The following is an 18,361-nucleotide window of genomic DNA, read 5'->3' on the forward strand; positions in this document are numbered from 1 at the left end:
CCCACCAAGATCCATCCTATTCCCTGCCCCCCCAGAAGAGTGAGGTAGATGGAAGGTCAAGGGGTGGGGAAGTCCATCAGAGGTTTCTATATTTTCACTACAATGGTCGGTACCAGTGAAGAAGTGGGATGAGGTGTCCTGGTGTAATGGATGAGGGTCCCAGGGAAAGGACCACTCCTCAGGTAAGTTGGAGGTGTGAGTGACAAAATTAAACGGTCCATGTGCCCTGCTGGCCCTCCTATTGGTGCGTGGGTGGGGTCCAGTGGAAGACACTGCTTTTCCATTCCAAAGTGCTAAACCAGTGGATGCGGTGGGGCGATGGGGGTCGGGCTGGAACGTTCCACCGGTGGATGGGGGTGTCCCAGTGGAAGGTACCCCTCACTGGGCAGGTTAGTAGGGAGGTGACCAGAAGCCCGGTTGGATCAGCCCCAGTCCAAGATCCCTTCTGACTCTAAAGGGACCTGGTGGTATTAGCTGGGCCGGTTCAGGAAGGGACAGTGGGGACAGACATGGCAGACCAGGCATCAGTCACGTCTGAGACCAGGGCCCTGCGGCCCCCTACTCCTCGGGCGTGGGCTCTGCCTGGGGCGCGGGCGGCGGGTCCGGGGCGCAGAGCTGGGCGCGCATCTCTTGCATCTGCGCCTGCAGCTCCTCCAGGGCGCCCCGCGGCGGCGCCGCCTGCACCTGCGCCTGCAGGGCCTCCAGCGCCAGCGCCAGGCGGCCCGCCTCGTCCCGCATCGCGTCCCAGGCGGCGCGCTGCTCCCCCTCCTTGCGACGCTGATACGCCTGGTGGCGCCAGTACTCCAGCACCAGGCAGCCGCCGCCCACGATGAAGACGGTGGCCTCGCCCAGCAGCTCGGCGCCCAGCTCGGCGGCCGCCGCCTCGTTCAGCGGCTTGACGGCTTCAGCATTGAAGCCCATGAGGCGCATCTTGGCTCGCATCTCGGCCCAGTGGTACACTGCGGGGGAAGACGGGGGTCAGGCATCTTTGCTGGGAATGCAAGCCCCGCCCCTCGACGCCTCGGTGTCCGGGTCGGAGCAATGGCGACACGGCAGCCAGAATCGCTGGAGCCAGCGGGGAATGGGCCCCTTAACCAAGACCCGCGCCGGGCCTCGCACGCGGAATGCCCAGTTAGTTATCTGGCCAGGGGTGGCCCTGACGGCATCTTTTGAAAACGTCCAGAAGATTCTGGTGATCGGCTGGGGATGAGAATTGCTGCCCTGGAGGGGAGGTCCAGAGTGGGGGCCGCAATCTCTGGGAGGGGGTGGGAGCGGTCAGAAGTCCAGGGCGGGTGTAAAGCTTGCTCCTTCTGCCCCTCCCACAACCCCCCTGCCAGGCTCCTTCCCTCTCCCCGAAGGTGGGGCCGACGGTGCTGCGCTCCGTCCTGACGTGTGTTCACTGTGGGGTTTGGGGCTTTGGACGGAGCTCGGGGCTGCAGCGCCTGCTCTAACGCCAACTCCTTCCTTATCTAATCACTTACTCATGTGAACAAGGATTATCAGCATTGTGATCACTTGTAAATGCAACATAAGCCTAGAGTTGATGTTGAAACCTGATTCACTGCAGTAATAATTAATATTCATCCACTGATACATGAATTGATGGGAAAAATAAGGTTCCTTGGGCTCATTAAGGGATGAATTTCTGAAAACATTTATACTTGACCCCTTCCAACCATCCTCCACAGCAACCAGGCTGACCTAATTAGGTTTTCTTCCTTTAAGTTAGAAGAATAACATGCACATGGGGGGAATCATTTAGACTACATAGAAGGGGGTAAATTGCAAGACAGAAGTCCATCTTTCCACCTCCAGCTTTAGTTCTCCTATTCCTCAAAGGAATAGGAGGACTATTTTTTGGGGGCTGCACAGCGTGGCTTGTGGGATCTCAATTCCCACACCAGGGATTGAACCCCGGCCACAGCATGGAAAGCCTGGAATCCTAACCACTAAGAGGTTAACCACTTCTATTGGCAGACCAGCCAATAGAGAAGGACTTGAATCACCTAAGAGGATAAAATCTAAATGGCCACTAGACATGTGAAAAGATGCGGTCTTTTCATTACATGTCAGGAAAATATTAATTAAAATCACAAGGAGAAAGCACTCTACACACACCAGAGTGGCTGAAATGAAAAACCCACACATCCTGAGTGCTGCCAAAGATGTATCACACTCAGACTTGGAGGAGGTAGTTGAGGACACCCACTCTGGCAGCTGGTTGGCAGCGACTCCTAAATTTAGCATTCAGTGCTCTATGAGCCAGCAATTCCGCTCCTGGGTGGACACCCACAGAAACCTGTCACATGTTCTCTGAAAGACATGTCCCTGCATGTTCACCTCAGTGCTACGAAAAAAAAGACTCTAGACCACCCAAACGCCCACCATAGAAGGATTGGTAAAAAAGGATGCACACAGTGAAACACTCAACAGCAATGAGAACAAATGAACCACAGCGACATACAAAAAGCGGAATAAATCTCACAGACAATGTTGAGTGAAAGAGGCCACACAAGCATACATGCTGTGTGATTCCATTTATATAAAGTCCCCAAAGAGGCAAATTCAATCCACAGGGTTACAAGTCAGGATGGTGGTTACGCTTGGGAGGCATAGTGACTAGAAGGGGGGCATGGCAGGGTTTCTGGAGGGCTGGGTATATTCTGTTTCCTGTTCCTTCTGTGAGTTTATCAAACTATACACTTAGGATTTGTACACTTTGCTTTAGGTATACTGTAATGCAGTTAAAAGTTTTCATAACCCAGGGCTTCCGTGGTGGTGCAGTGGTTAAGCATCCGCCTGCCAACGCAGCGGACACAGGTTCGAGCCCTGGTCCGGGAAGATCCCACATGCCGCGCAGCAACTAAGCCCGAGCGCCACAACTACTGAGCCTGTGCCCTAGAGCACATGCTCTGCAACAAAAGAAGCCACCACAATGAGAAGCCCGCGCACCGCAACGAAGAATACCCCCTGCTCGCCGCAACTAGAGAAAGCCAGCGCGCAGCAACAAAGACCCAACGCAGCCAAAAAAAAAAAAAAAAAAGTTTTCATGACCCAAATGAACGAGAGTTGTCCAGCCACCTTCCTGATCTCTTCCAAGTGACTTTCACTTGCAGCCTCTGGTGAGGCCCAGAGAAATGCCACTGTCTGGTGCCACGCCCTTGGTCAGTCTGTTTCCTCCCTGTTGCCCATGGGGAGCCAGACTTGGCCTTGGCCACCTGTCAGACGAGCCTGAGACATCTAACTTCAAGGTGTCCTGACTGCCTATCTAACACTCTTCCTGTTGGGAAATTACACTGGCCCCTCCCAAAAGGAGCCCCAGTCTTATGATGTCCCCCAGGCTCCTGCCTGGGTGCAGGAAGCAGGGTCGTGATAGAACCTTGAACTCTCTATTCTCCCTGAGGGTCTGTTAAAAGGCAAAATGGATTCGGAATCCAGGACTGAGAAAGTCCAGGCCCCCACTCAAAATGGGAGGGGGACGGGCACGACTATGGCCTGTGTTAAAGGGACTCAAAGACATGATGACAGCACATTCCTTTCTTTTTTTTAAATTTTTTAAAATGTATATATATTTTTTGGCTGCGCTGCGGGGCCTGCGAGATCTTGGTTCCCCAACCAGGGATTGAACCCACGCCACCTGCAGTGGAAGCGTGGAGTCTAAACCAATGGACGGTCAGGGAATTCCTCACATTCCTTTTTGTTTAAAAACCAAAATTTGAATCCATCTGTCAATTACCTCCATAAATCTAGACAGTTTCTTAAAGGTAAAGGCTCAAAAGGGAATCTCAGCCTGAAATTGAGGAGGATTTTATGTCACAACCTACAAATGAAGCTATGCTTGCCGAGCACAGTAGTTAAAACAAAGCAAAAGTGGTGAAATTACTCGTTTGCTTCCCTAGCAGTGTCATATCCCCAGGCATGCTTTTGCCAACTTACCAACGCTTCTGAAATATTTCGCTACTAATAAATCTCACGATTTGCAAAGGAAAAAATTAAAAGAACGAATGAGTTTTTTATATTTCAACACAGAAAAATATCCCAAACATAACGAGAAGAAATACTAGGTCCAAAAGATACAAACAGCGTGGTAAAAACAAGAACGTGCACTACGGACACACATATATATTGAGGAAAAGTATAAAGTCTCACATGGACCAATACTCAGCAACTTCAGGACAGATGAAGGCGGAAGGAGTGAGAACGGGTGAGGCTTTTTAGCTTTAGTCCCTAAAAAAGGGAATAAAACTCAAAGCAAATAGAGCAAAGTGTTAATATCTATTAATTCTAAGTGGTAGGTCCATGGGTGTTTGTTATAGTATTTTCTCTATGTCTGCAATATTTCACAATTAAAAGTAAAAAATTAGTTCAAAAAGAATAACAATTATATTTTTTGGCCATTTGGAGAAAAAAGGATTTTGAGGAATGCACAGTGATAGAAATCAGGTCAGTTGCTTCCCTGAGGTCAGGTATGGCGGGAGAGATGGACTGCAAAGGAACACAAGGAAATTTGGGGGGTGAAGGAAATATTTTTAACTATGGTGGTGGTTTCATGGCAAATACCTGTGATAAAACCCATCAAAGTGAACCCTTAAAAAAAGTACAGTTTATTGCATGTAAGTCATACCTCAAAAAAAGTTGTTAAATAAAAAGGAATTTTATAAGATTAAGAAAGTGAGAAGTCAAGCCACAGACTAGGAGAAAATATTTGCAAATCATATATCTGATAAAGGACTTGTTGCAGAACATATAAAGAGCTCTTAAAACTCAACAATAGGGGCTTCCCTCGTGGTGCAGTGGTTGAGAGTCCGCCTGCCGATGCAGGGGACACGGGTTCGTGCCCCGGTCTGGGAAGATCCCACATGCCGCGGAGCGGCTAGGCCCGTGAGCCATGGCCGCTGAGCCTGCGCGTCCGGAGCCTGTTGCTCCGCAACGGGAGAGGCCACAAGAGTGAGAGGCCAGCGTATCGCAGAAACAAACAAACAAACAACAACAACAAAAAAACTCAACAATAGCTGGGAATTCCCTGGCAGTCCAGTAGTTAGGACTCGGTGCTTCCACTGCAGGGGCACCCGGTTCAATCCTTGGTCGGGGAACTAAGATCCCCACAAGCCACGTGGCGCAGCCAAAAAAAAAAAAAAGTCAGCAGAGAAATACCAATCAAAACCACAATGAGATTCCATTTCACACCCACTAGAATAACTGTATTCAAAACAACGGCCAGTTGCACACATGTCCACAACAGCCAAAAAGGGGAAAAAACCCCAAAGTCCATCAATTTGTGAATGGATAACAGAATCTGGTATATTTATACAGTGCAGTATTATTAATACATAAAAAGGAATCAAGTACTGATACATGTTACGACAGGGATGAATCTTGAAAACATTATGCGCAGTGAAGGAAGCCAGACACAGAAGGCCACGTAGTGTATGATTCTTTTATATGAAATGTCCAGAATAGGTAAATTCATAGAGACAGAAAGCAGGTTAGTGTTTGCCAGGGGCTGGGGGAGGGGAGAATGGGGAGAGGCTGCTAATGGACTTGAGGGATCTTTTCAGTGATGGAAATGTTCTAAAATGACTGTGGTAACAATTGCACGACTATGTAAATTTACTAAAAATAAATTGTCCACTCAAGACAGGTGAATTTTATGGCATGTAGATTATACCTCAATAAAGCTGTTTAAACAAACAAACAAGCAAGCAAAAAGTAGAGTCTCTCCCGCTGAAATTAGCAAATGCTGCTGTGCAAATGCGCGGGCTTCTCATTGTGGTGGCTTCTCTTGTTGCGGAGCACAGGCTCTAGGCATGTGGGCTTCAGTAGTTGTGGCACATGGGCCCTAGAGCATAGGCTCAGTAGCTGTGGCGCAAGGGCTTAGTTGCTCCACGGCCTGCGGGATCTTCCCAGACCAGGGCTCGAACCCGTGTCCCCTGCATTGGCAGGCGGCTTCTTAACCACTGTGCCTCCAGGGAAGTCCCTGGACCTGAAATCTTGAGCAAGGTATCAAGGATGCCAGAAGTGCCTAGGAGCCATGCAGGAGGGAGGATGGCAGGTGAAGGGCGGATGTGGGGTGGTACCCACAGCGCTGTCAGTCCTCTGACCTCAGGAGTCCACCAGTGTCTCGTGCTCATGGCAACCTGGGGTAGATGCCTTGCTGCCAGGTGTTGGTCCAGCCAGGGACTACAATTCCCAGTGCCCCTTGGGGTTAGGTGTGGCCAGGGCATTAAGTCCCGGCAAGGGGAATTGAGGTGAAGCGAATAGAGTGCCACTTCCAGTCCTGGTCCATAAAACGTGTGCTCTCTTCCTTCATGCTCTTTACTGACCTCTGGCTGGAGTGGACATGACCCCCAGGGTGACCTTGAAAGGCACAAGAAGATGGTGGGACTGCATCAGCCTGGGTCCTTGAATGACTGAGCAGAGGGAGAGGGCTGTCCTGCCACATGACTCCCCTGCAAGAACTGCTATACAAGCAAGAAATAAACCCTTGTTCTAGGTGCCATTACACATTTTGGGTCTCTTGGTGACAACACTGGTGTCCTGAACTATAGACCTCCAAGATTCCTGCTGATTTTCCTAGCCTTGGTCTCCAATATATCCTTCCAATATATTCTTTTTCTGCTTCCGTTGGCCCAGGATGGTTTCTGTTGCTGGCAATGCAGAGTGTTCACTGATGATGACAAAAATTCAATGCTTTGCTAGTATTTCCTCTGAGCTAGGCACCTCCCTAAGTGTTTTACATGTATTAACTGTTTCGATGTCGTAATAATCCCACAGAGGAAGTTCTGTTGTGAAGCACAAAGACATGCGGTGAACTCCAGCTCATCCAAATAGTATGAGGTGGATCTAGGGCTTGAGTCCAGGAATTTCAGTGTCAGAGCTCACACTCTCCTCCATGATGCTCCGCTGCCCTCCAGACAGATTCTCTAAGCCTAGAAATGACTGCCAGTTACATCCATTTTCACACAGCACTATTCACAATAGCCAAAAGGAGAAACAACCTAAATGTTCATTGACAGATGTACAGATAAACAAACTGTGGTCTATCCGTACAGTGGATATTATCCAGCCATAAAAAGAAATGGAGTACTAAAAAAAAAAAAAGAAATGGAGTGCTAATACCTGCTGCAACATGGATGAACCTTGAAAACATGATGCTAAGTTGAAAGAAGCCAGACACAAAAGTTCTGATTGTATGATTCCACTGATAAGAAATGTCCAGAACAGGCAAATCCATAGAGATAGAAATCAGATTGCTGGTGGCCGGGAGTTGGAGGGGGAGGGGGTGGAGAGTAGCCACTTAATGGGTACCAACTCTTATTCTGGGGGTCATGAAAATGTTTTGGAATTAGATAGAGGCGATGGTTGTACAGTGTGGTGAATGTACACATGCCACTTAATTATTCACTATAAAATGGTTAATTCTATGTTATGTGAATTTTACACCAATTAAAAAACAAAAAACAAAACTGCAAAACTCCACACAAGGGGCACCCTCGGCCACAGCTTCGGCTCCTACCACTGCCTGAGCTACCCTCACTGCAAGAAGCCAAAGAAAAACTGCCGTGGAGGAAGGATCCTGCTTCCTCCATGGGCCCTGTAACTTGACATGTTTTAATTTTTTTAATTGAAGTATAGTTGATTTACAATGTTGTGATACTTTCAGGTGTCCAGCAAAGTGATTCAGTTATACATGTGTATCTTTTTCCGATTCTTTTCCATTACAGGTTATTACAAGATATTGAATGCAGTTCCCTGTGCTGTACAGTAGGACCTTGCTGTTTATCTATTTTATATACAGTAGTGTGTATCTGTTAATCCCAAACTCCAAATGTATCCCTCTCCCCCTTTCCCCTTTGGTAACCACAGTTTGTTTCCTGTGAGTGCAACCTGATGTTTGTGATCTGCAGCCGGAGGAGGAGGCTGCTCAGTGGTTGCTTGGGGGAGGGGAGAGGGGAGGGGGGCAGGGCGAGGGGCTTGAGGAGACTGGGGAGTGATGAGATGTGTCTACTATCTTCAATGTGGTGGTGGTTTCACGGGTGCATACGTATGTCAAAACATCAACTAATACACACTACTTTGCATAAAAGAGGTATTTTATAGGTAGAAAAAATAGATATTTAAATATTGTAAATCAACCGCACTTGAATAAAATTAAAAAAAAATTTAAACCATCAAATTATACACTTTATATACGTGCATTGTATTGTGTGTCACTTATACCTCTCACTTAAAGCTTATACCTCACTTAAAGCTGCTTTGACAAAAAAATTCGAGATAAGGCAGGATAAGCACCTACTTAGAAACAGAGAAAAAGGACTGAAAGAGTTTGTGGCAGGAGAAAGGGTACAGAGTGGGTAGCGTGGGGCTGGGAATTGCTCCTTTGGATGACAAGCCTTAGAGAATGTTTTGTTCTTTAAACTGAGCATAAAAATAAACATTTAGTGTAATTACGCACGTGCACACGCACAGACACAGTACTCGTGGGACCTGAGCACTGTTATCTTGGATCCTTGCCCCTCACCTGATTGGTCACCGGATCTGATGAAGCCCAGTCTCTGCCCCTCGGCGCCCCCTGCAGCTCCCCAGCCTGCACTAGTTCAGCACCGTCCTCTCAATCCACGCTCCCCACGGAGTGATGGTCCCAGAAAATAAAAATGCACCGAAGCCACAGCCCTCTCCTGACGAAAACCCTACTGCAGTGGCCTCTACTTGCTCACAGAAAAAGTCCTGACTCCTTAAAATGGCCACAAGGCCCAATGGGATCTACCCCATGGTTGATGGGGAGTTTCCAACTGTTCATTCAGTGCCCAGACCCCTCTGCTCTCTCCCACCCCTGGGCCTTTGCATATGCTATTCCCTCTGCCTGCAACACTCACTCCTCTCCACACCCACCCTGAATTTTCAGCTGCCTCCTCCTGTTGGGAGTCCTTCGTGACCCCCCAGGCTGGGTCCATCACTAGTAATGCAGGTTCCCCCATCCCAGGTCCACGCACTGTGGGTCGTCACTATCTGTGGATGGACTGTCTCCCTCGTGACCTGGGAGTCCCGAGAAGGCAGGATCCAGAGTGTCTTGGTCACCACTGTGTTCCCAGCACAGCCCTGCCTAGCACAGGACTGGGCACAGAGACGATATTCATGGAATATTTGCTAAAAACATGAATGAATGAATGAATCAATCAATGAATAAATAAACTACTGACCAATTACAAAAGGGCAAAGGGCACTTTTCCAGTGGCAGACCTGGTGGTCATCACCTGAACCAAGTGATCAAACTCAGCATCATCAGGAACGGGACACACCGACATCGTGTCCTGATGGAGTTGCCAAGGGAAAGACACAGCACCACACACATCGTTTTCCCGCTGAAAATGTTCACTCTGAATCTAATTATGGTCCAGAGTGTGGGTCATTTGCTACAGGGCAACTGAGCTGGAAGTTCCAAAAACCCAAAGTCATAAAAATCCAAAAGAGCTAAGGAACTGTCTTAGCTTTTTAAAGATTAAAGAGATGTGACTATAAAATATAATTTGTGGATCATGATTGGATCCTGGATTGGAGGCGGAAGAAAAATCTACAGAAGACATTTTGACATTGTTGGAGAAATTTGAAAAGCAGCAGTTTCTTAAATGACATTATGAAATTATTAATCATTTTCTTAGCGTATAGTGGTTTGTGGATTATGTGGGAGAAGGTCCTTATTCTTAGAAGACACTTGCTTCAGTTTTTAAGGATGGGGAATTCCCTGGCATTCCAGTGGTTAGGACTTGGCGTTTTCACTGCCGAGGGCTCAGGTTCGATCCCTGGTCGGGGAACTAAGATCCTGCAAGCCGCACAGCATGGCCACACACACACAAAAAATTTAAGGACAAAGTGCCATGGCATCTGCAAATTACTTTCAAATGATTCAGCAAGAAAATCTGTGTATATATAGAGACAAAGATATAGATGTAAACTGTTATGGACTAAAATGTTTGTGTGCCCCCCCGAATCCATATGTTGAAGGCCTTACCCCCAATGTGATGGTGTTTGAAAGTGGGGTCTTTGGGAGGTAATTAGGTTTAGATGAGGTCTTGGGGACAGGGACTCCATGATGGGATTAGTGTCCTTATAAGAAGAGGAAGAGACACCAGGGCTCGCTCTCTCTCTTTGCCTTGTGAGGACACAGTGAGAAGGCGGCCGTCTGCAAGCCAGGAAAAGGGTCCTCGTCAGGAACTGAATCTGCCAGAGCCTTGATCTTGGACTTCCCAGTCTCCAGAATGTGAGAAAATATATATCTGTCGTCTAAGCCACCCAGCCTATGGTATTTGGTTATAGCAGCATGATAGAAGACATAAACATGGGTATAGATGGAGACCTAGATATTTGAAGGACATAAACAGGACACAGTGTGAACAAGGGATGGATCCAGCAAGGGCACTTGGGTGTTGATTGTGTATTTCCTTCCATTGCTCTGTAGGTTTGAAAATTTTTCCAAATAAAATATTGGAGAAAACTGAAATATAACAAACAAACAAACAAATAAATAGTATTTATGGAAAATACCCCAAAATGTAGGAGCTGATTATTTCTGCGAGATGGGTTTGGTGGTGATCTATGATTTTTAAATTTTCTCCTATGAACACTGATGACTTGTTTGTTAAATCAAAGAGGAAAATTCAAAACATATGCATGATCAGATCCAGCGGCGTCATTTCCAGGAATTATTCTGAAGAAGCTAAGGATGGAATGCACAAAGATTTAGCCCATGGTCCCTGAGGACACCCCTCTGCCTAGCATGGCTGTTTGGGAAGGTCCTTTCCTTCCAATCACCAAGGCGTCCTGATGCTGCCTTCCAGGTCAAGTAGAAGTGGGGCCACTGTTTGGTGTGTGATATGTCCATCTTCTAAGCTTAAAACTCAAAACTCATGGGAAACCTGGAGGGGTGAGGGGGCAAACTCTGGGGTACCTTATCCACTGTCTCTTGGAGGGTCCCTGCAAGACTGAGCCCCAGGTACTCACAGAAGTAACCTGCTTACTAACATACCCTGTAAAGACTTCCTTCCTTTTCTGTCTCACTTCCCTCCGGAAGAACCCCTCGTTCCTCCCCTTCAAAGAGTCAAAGAATAGCAGTAATTTATTATCCCTGTAATTACTTTCTGAAGAGGGGAATAAGGGCCCCTATTTGCAGCTAACTTGGTTATTTAAGAGTCAAAGAGTTTCCATCTGGAATGATGAAAGAGTTCCGGAAATAGATGGTGATGGTTGCATAGCACTGTAAATACACTTAATGTACTTAATGCCACTGGACTGTACACTTAAAAATGGTTAAAATGATGAATTTTATGTTATGTATATCTTGCCACAGTTTACAAAGAAAAGGTAACTTGGTAATGAGAAATTGGTTTAGGTACTGCTCTATTTCACCCCCAACTGGTCAACACCTACCAGGTATACTGCAATACGGTCCTGATGATAATCACCCAGAGTTAGTGCACACCCCACAAGGTAAGGGCTCAGTCCCACGAGACTGACCACACTCCAGACATCAGCCACAAGTGGGCCTCCCAGGCCATGTTCACTTCTGACTCACCGGCTGCAGATCCAGGGCTCCCACAATTCTCTCAGATTCAATAACTGGCTAGGATGGCTCACAGAACCCCCTGAAAATGTTATACTTACAATTACAGTTTTATTATAAAAGATGTACAGAGGGTGAGGTCTAGGAGGGAACACAGAGCTTCCTTTGCTCTCTCCCTGTATCAGAACAGCAATCAGAACAGGACTCTGGCTGCCACCCAGGAAGCACTCAGTTTCATCAAGAGTGATGAAATCTTCGGCCAAGTGACTGAACTCAATCTCCAGAGCTCCCAATATAGCTAGTTTAAAATCACAACCTGGGACTTCCCTGGTGGTCCAGTGGCTAGGGCTCTGCATTCCCAATACAGGGGGGCCCGGGTTCGATCCGTGGTCGGGGAACTAGATCCCGCATGTATGCTGCAACTAAGAAGTCCACATGCTGCAACTAAAAACCCCACACACCGCAGCTAATACAGTTATTTATTTAAATCAAATCAAATCAAATCACAGCCCTCTGGGGGCAGGGGGCAGAGATAAATTAGGAGTTTGGGATTCACACATACACACTAATATATATAAAATAGGTAAACAACAAGGACCTACTGTACAGCACAGGGAACTCTACTCAATATTCTGTAATAACCTATAATGGAAAAGAATCTGAAAAAAAAAATATATATATATAACTGAATCACTTTGCTGTACACCTGAAACTAACACAACATTGTAAATTAACAATACTTCAATAAAATAAAAACAAAATCACAACCCTCTATATCTTATATCTATACCATATGTCTAGGTCTTTCTGGTGACTGGCTCGGTCTGAGTCATTCCATTAGCATAACAAAGATACACCCATCCTTTAGGAATTTATGAATGACTCTGAAGGGTTGTGTTAGGAATTGTGGTAACGCTTACATATATTCTTTATTACCAAGGGAGTTACTTGCATCTGGAGCTCATTGGTGATTGACTTTGCAGGACAGAGGGCAGAAGACAGAAGCTGTCTTCCCCAGGTGCTGCTGGCCTCCGTAACATGTGCCAACCAGGGGCCTCCAGAGGCAGGCCAGGGCCCAGGACCAGTGTCAGCGGGGGATCCGGACTCCTTATCTCCTCAGGTACAGGCCTGTCCCCACCACCATCCTCCTCCCGCCCAGCTCCCCGACCCTCACGTCTCTCTCCCCTGCAGCTCTCTTCCTCGTGCTGTTCCCATTCCTGCACGGATGGCCCCATCTCTCTAAAGGTGACCACGGGTGCGGGGAACAGGGAAGTCTGACCCCTCTGGGGTGGCTGGGCAGCCGCGAGGGGCTCAACTTCCACCTCCGTGCTCCGTATCAGCTGAAATGCCAACCTGAGTGTGGAATTCTGACCCACTTCCCACCCCCGGGTTCTGGGGTCGTCTGTGTGGATCTCCCATGCCAGCCCCTTGCGCTGAATATGGGTGCAGGGGGGGTAGGGAGTGCTTCCCGGGAGGGAGGAGAAATGGGGCATCTGCTGGGCTGGGAGGGAGAAGGGGAGTGATCGGCCGAGACAAGAGCCAAAGTCGAGAGTCCGGTCCCAGCAATTCCCTGGAGGTCCCTGGAGGTTAGGACTCAGTGCTTTCACTGCTGAGGGTCGGGGTTCGATCCCTGGTTGGGGAATTAAGATCTCGCAGGCCACGCGGCGCGGCCAAAAATAAATAAATAAATAAAGAGTCCCATCCTACCACAGGCCCAGCTGGCGAAGCATTTCTATTATCCCTTATTTCAACCCCACTACCTGACAGCCACTTTCACTCTGGGTGACACCCCCATGAAGCAGACAATCCCATTTTAGAGATGGGAAAAGTGTGGCTCAGAGGGGTGAAGTTAACTGCCTGAGGGGGAGAACGGGGCTTAAACCCTGACCGGGCGCTACTTGCCTAAGCAACTTCAGTGACATTAGTTGCAGCCCTAGAACCAGGTAAGCGTACTTCTTTGGTTGTGACCGGGGCGCCCAAGGTGAGCGGTTGGTAACCCTGCGCACAAGGGCAGGAGCCCACTGAGGGCTGGAGAGCTCAGCACAGAACCCACGCCCCTGGGCCAGGCAGAAGGCAGATGAGAAGGAGGCAGCCAGAGGAGAGGGGTCACGACTGCTCTGGGGACAGAGGCGGATGGGACGTTGGACATCAGTGCTGGGTAAAGGATGAATGGATGCAGGGAAATGCAAATCAGAACCACAAGGAGATACGACTTCCCGCTCACTAGGGAATGGGATAATCAGAGAGTCAGATAACACGGGTTGGCAAGGATGTAGGGAAATGAGAACTCTTACACACTGCTGGTGGAAATGGAAAACGGGGAGGTCAATGTCCGGAATAGGCAAATCTATAGAGACAGTAAGTAGACTGGTGGCTGCCCAGGGCTGAGGGGTGTGGGGAGGTCGGAGGAAATGGGGAGCAAGTGCTAATGGACACGGGGTTTCCTTTTAGGGGGATGGACATGTTCTAAAATTGATTGTGGTGCTGACTGCACAACTCTGCAAATATACTAAAACCCACTGAATTGTATGCTTTAAATGGGTGAATTGTATGATATGTGAATTCTATCTTAATAAAGTTATTTAAGAAAAAAAAAAAAAAAAACAAGGGAAAAGGGAATTCCTTGGCGGTCTGGTGGTTAGGACTCCACGCTTTCACTGCCAAGGTCCCGGGTTCTATCCCTGGTCGTGGAACTAACATCCTGCAAGTTGAAAAAGAACAAAATGAACGGATGCGAGGGGGATAAGGGATGGAAGCAGGGCGCAGGCAGAGGCCCTCCGCCCAGGCCCTCCCGCTGAGCCGTGTCTGGCCCCAGGTGAAGAGCTGGTGGTGAGAAAGGAGCCGTGGCGGCTCTGTGGCAGTGTGACGCTGGACCCCAAGCACCGGAAGTGGAGCTGCTACACAGACTTCTACCCTTTCCACCGCCTCACGCAGAGGTCCTGCCAACCTGGGGAAGTTCATGGTCATCCCCATGAAGCCGGAAGAGTTAGAGGCTGAAGACTGCAGGACATACACCCCAGAAAACTCTAGGTAGGTCCTGGCCCCGCCGGCGGCTTCCCTTTCTGCTCTGGGGGTCACAGAGACCCTTTTCTCTCTCCTTCCTTCCCGGGAGCTCTGCCCTCCGCGGAGGGGCTTGTCTGCTACTGGACAGGGCATCTGTGTCATTAACTTAGCTGCGTTCCAGCTTCCCACTGTGTGACCTCAAACAAGGGTCCTGCCCTCTCTGGGCCCAGTCTCCCTGTCACCAGGTTAAGGTATGCACAAGAACTTCTCATCCACACAGAGGGGGGCTGGGGCTTTCAAAGTCCCTTCCCACAGTTCCAGAAGTGACATCGGGGGCAGCCCCTCCTGTGTTCTGCCCTCCTCTGAGCCCCTCCCCCGCTCCAGGTCCCAGATGCCCACATGTGCGTGATGGGAAATCTCCTGGGTGTGTCTCACAAGAGTGGCCGACTCCAAATGTAGGCAGGCATGGGGGCGGAAAAGAGGCTCAGCTCCTGGTTGTTGGAAGTCACAACCAGGTGGAAATCACTGGAGGGCCACTGCACCGCACTGAGGCCTGCTGCCCCCCTCAAGGGTCCCACAGACACTTCCAAGATCAGGGGAAGCCCGGTCTCTGAAGCTGGGCTGGTGGTGACCCGGGTGTTTAGTTTTCTCTTCTCTGTATTTTACAGAATAAAATGAAGACTGGTGATGAGTCATGCGAAGACGTCCTTGATGGAACAAGCCTGGTATTGATGGGCACACACGCTCATCTGGTTTTGATGAAAAGCAAATCGTACTATTAACTGGTTAGAAATGTGGGACTTTCTTCTTTTCCTACTGGCTGATTACGTTTTATGAACAGATGTTACAGAACAGGAAAGAACAAGAGCAATCTCCTTTCTAGGAACTGGAACCTCTGTGGATCCAAAAGTGAACTTCTCCCAGGAGCATGCGTCCCCCCCGCCCTGGGGGAATTGTGCGCTAACTTGCAGTCACGTGCCGTATTCCACGTTGCAGCGAAGCCCATCCGCCTGCCGTCCCGGGGCTTGTTGCTATCTGAGTCACACTTGGGCAGGAGAGAGAAGCCTTGGAACCAACCCGATGCTTTGAGTGTGACTCACCAAGCCCAGGACCTTAGCTCCCAAACTGCAGGATCACACGAGGTAACTGCACGTGATTGGTTGGTGTTGGGTGTCCTGGTCTCATGCTCCCCTGGAAAGCTGGGGAACGCTGGGGCTGTGATACTTCCCTCTGCTCCCAGACCCCCTCTCTACTCTTGCCTGCCCTTCTCTGCTCCCAGGAAGCTGAGTGCCTATCCTCTGTTTCTGGTGGGCACGACTTTGGGCAGTGCCCTCAAGAGAGGAGGGGACAGGTGGACTTCCCTGGTGGCACAGTGGTTAAGAATCCGCCTGCCAATGCAGGGAACACGGTCCCTGGTCCAGGAAGACCCCACATGCCGCGGAGCAACTAAGCCTGTGCGCTACAACTACTAAGCCTGTGCTCTAGAGCCCGTGAGCCACAACTACTGAAGCCCGCGAGCCACAACTACTGAAGCCCACGCACCTAGAGCCCGTGCTCCACAAAAAGAGAAGCCACTGCAATGAGAAACCCGCGCATCGCAACGAAGAGTAGCCCCCGCTTGCCGCAACGAGAGAAAGCCCGATCGCAGCAACAAAGATCCAGCATAGCCAAAAATAAATAAATAAAATAAATTTAAAAAAAAAAGGCGGGGGGGGGGGGGGGGAAAGGAGAAGGCGGAGGTGGGCATGTCTCCCCTGTCCCCTCCGTGGCTGGACTGCAGCTCTTACATCTGCCCATCTTGGTGCTGGTCCTGGTGCCTTTCTGACCATCTCTGGGTAGTGGAATTACAGATGATTTTTTTCATTTCATTTTTTGTTTCTCAGCGTTTGCTGCGGTTTCTATAGTGAGCCTGCTGTCCCTTGAACTCTGTAGAAAATATGATTGGGAAACAAAGTGATCGGAATGGGATTCCTTTTGATACTGACTCTTTGAGCTCCAGGCCATCCAGTGCCCTCAGCTCCCAAGTCAAGAAAGGCCTGGAGCCATGCCTTCCTTTCCATGGCCCCAGGCCCTGTATGATCTGGTCACCGGCCCCTCGTCCTGCCCACTAAGCTCCAGGACTAAGCCATGACATCTTTTTTTTTTTTTTTTTTTGCACACTCCTCCTCACTCACATCTCTGGGCCTTTGCACAAGCTGTTCCCTCTGCGCCTGGACTTCACCCCATGTAGCTTTTCCTTTGTTGAATGTAATCTGTATCCTTCCACTGCAAATAAATTATATATCAGCTTTTCTGAGTCCTACTTAGCAAATCATCGGGTCTGAGGGTGGTTTGGAGGAACCCCAGCACAAGGAGATTCGAGGATTCAAAGATAGGACTCTCGTAAAATCCTTCTCACAGTGCCTGGAGCCTAAGAAATGTGAACTAAAAGAGATTAGTTTCCTCTGTGCCTCAGTTTCCTCCTCTGTGAAATGACGGTTATCATCACCCTGCACTCTTAGCGTGGGGATGCTTACAACTTGAGGCAAAGGAGGTCTTCCCAGACAAGGGGGGAAAAGTAAACGCCATAAAGTAAAAGATGGAAATCTGGCTTATTAAATTGAAAAACTTGGGGACTTTCCCTGGTGGTCCAGTGGTTGGGAGTCCACCTTCCAACGTTGGGGATGCGGGTTGGATCCTTGGTCGGGGAACTAAGGTCCCACACGTCGCGGGGCAACTAAGCCCACGCGCCCCAACTACTGGGCCTGCGCGCCTCAACTAGAGAGGCTGCGTGCCGCAAACTATAGAACCCACGCGCCGCAACTAGAGAGAAGCCCGTGCATCGCCACTAAAGATCCCACATGCCACAACTAAGACCCGACGCAGCCAAAAATACAAGAATAAATAAAATAAATTTTAAAAATCGAAAAACTTTTGTAAAAGTACAGAAGACCTCACAAAAAAGCATTAAGGGTAAGCAAAGTAGGCATTTCATTTTTTTTTTTTGGCCATGCCATGTGGCTTATGGGATTTTTTTAAAAATTTATTTTTAGCTGCATTTGGTCTTCACTGCTGCACACAGGCTTTCTCTAGTTGTGGCGAGCGGGGGCTGCTCTTTGTTGTGGCGCACGGGCTTCTCATTGCGGTAGCTTCTCTTGTTGCAGAGCACAGGCTCTAGGCGTGCAGGTTTCAGTAGTTGTGGCACGCGGGCTCAGTAGTTGTGGCTCGCGGGCTCTAGAGTGAAGACTCAGTAGTTGTGGCGCACAGGCTTAGTTGCTCCGCGGCATGTGGGATCTTCCTGGACCAGGGCTCGAACCCGTGTCCCCTGCATTGACAGGCGGATTCTTAACCACTGCACCACCAGGGAAACCCGGTTTATGGGATTTTAGTTCCCTGACCAGGGATCGAACCCAGGCCCTCAGCAGTGAGAGCACGGAGTCCTAAGCACTGGACCACCAGGAAATTCCCCAAAGCAGGCATCTCTCACAGAATTCAAAGGTCCAATAAACAGCTGAAAATATGCTGAGCCCACTAGGGATCATCTGGGAAGCACACACCACACCCTCCATGCCAGCCTTCTCACCCCAAGGCTCTAACGAGAGGTTTACCAAGAGTATCCCCATCTCAAAGGAAGGGGTAGTATGCAAATTCTGTGAAGTGCACCATCAAATCACTAGAGAAGGACGACGGAATAGCCTAGAAAAAGTGGATGCGGTATATTAAATGGTGGTTCCCAATCCCCGGATCTCGTGAATCTTACTTTATGTGGCAAAAAGGACTTTACAGATGTGATGGAGTTAAGGATCTTGAGATGCGGAATGT

The 18,361-nt window shown here is 48.9% G+C and overlaps 1 protein-coding gene across 1 annotated transcript; it reads right to left on the reverse strand.

Annotated features, from left to right (window-relative positions):
* Positions 1–310: 310 nt before the first annotated feature.
* On the reverse strand, positions 311–1,213 carry LOC114907908 (optic atrophy 3 protein homolog). Its single transcript, XM_029244009.1, has one exon. It carries the CDS (start codon positions 940–942, stop codon positions 559–561), a length of 384 nt encoding a protein of 127 aa, XP_029099842.1. The 5' UTR covers positions 943–1,213; the 3' UTR covers positions 311–558.
* Between the last annotated feature and the right edge of the window lie 17,148 nt (positions 1,214–18,361).

This window comes from Monodon monoceros, unplaced genomic scaffold (assembly GCF_005190385.1).
Source record: "Monodon monoceros isolate NGI ecotype Baffin Bay Population unplaced genomic scaffold, NGI_Narwhal_1 Super_Scaffold_10, whole genome shotgun sequence".
Lineage (NCBI taxonomy): Eukaryota > Metazoa > Chordata > Mammalia > Artiodactyla > Monodontidae > Monodon > Monodon monoceros.

Coding starts and splice junctions, on each gene's coding strand:
- LOC114907908 (XM_029244009.1), bottom strand. CDS start 942: ATGCGAGCCAAGATGCGCCTCATGGGCTTCAATGCTGAAGCCGTCAAG.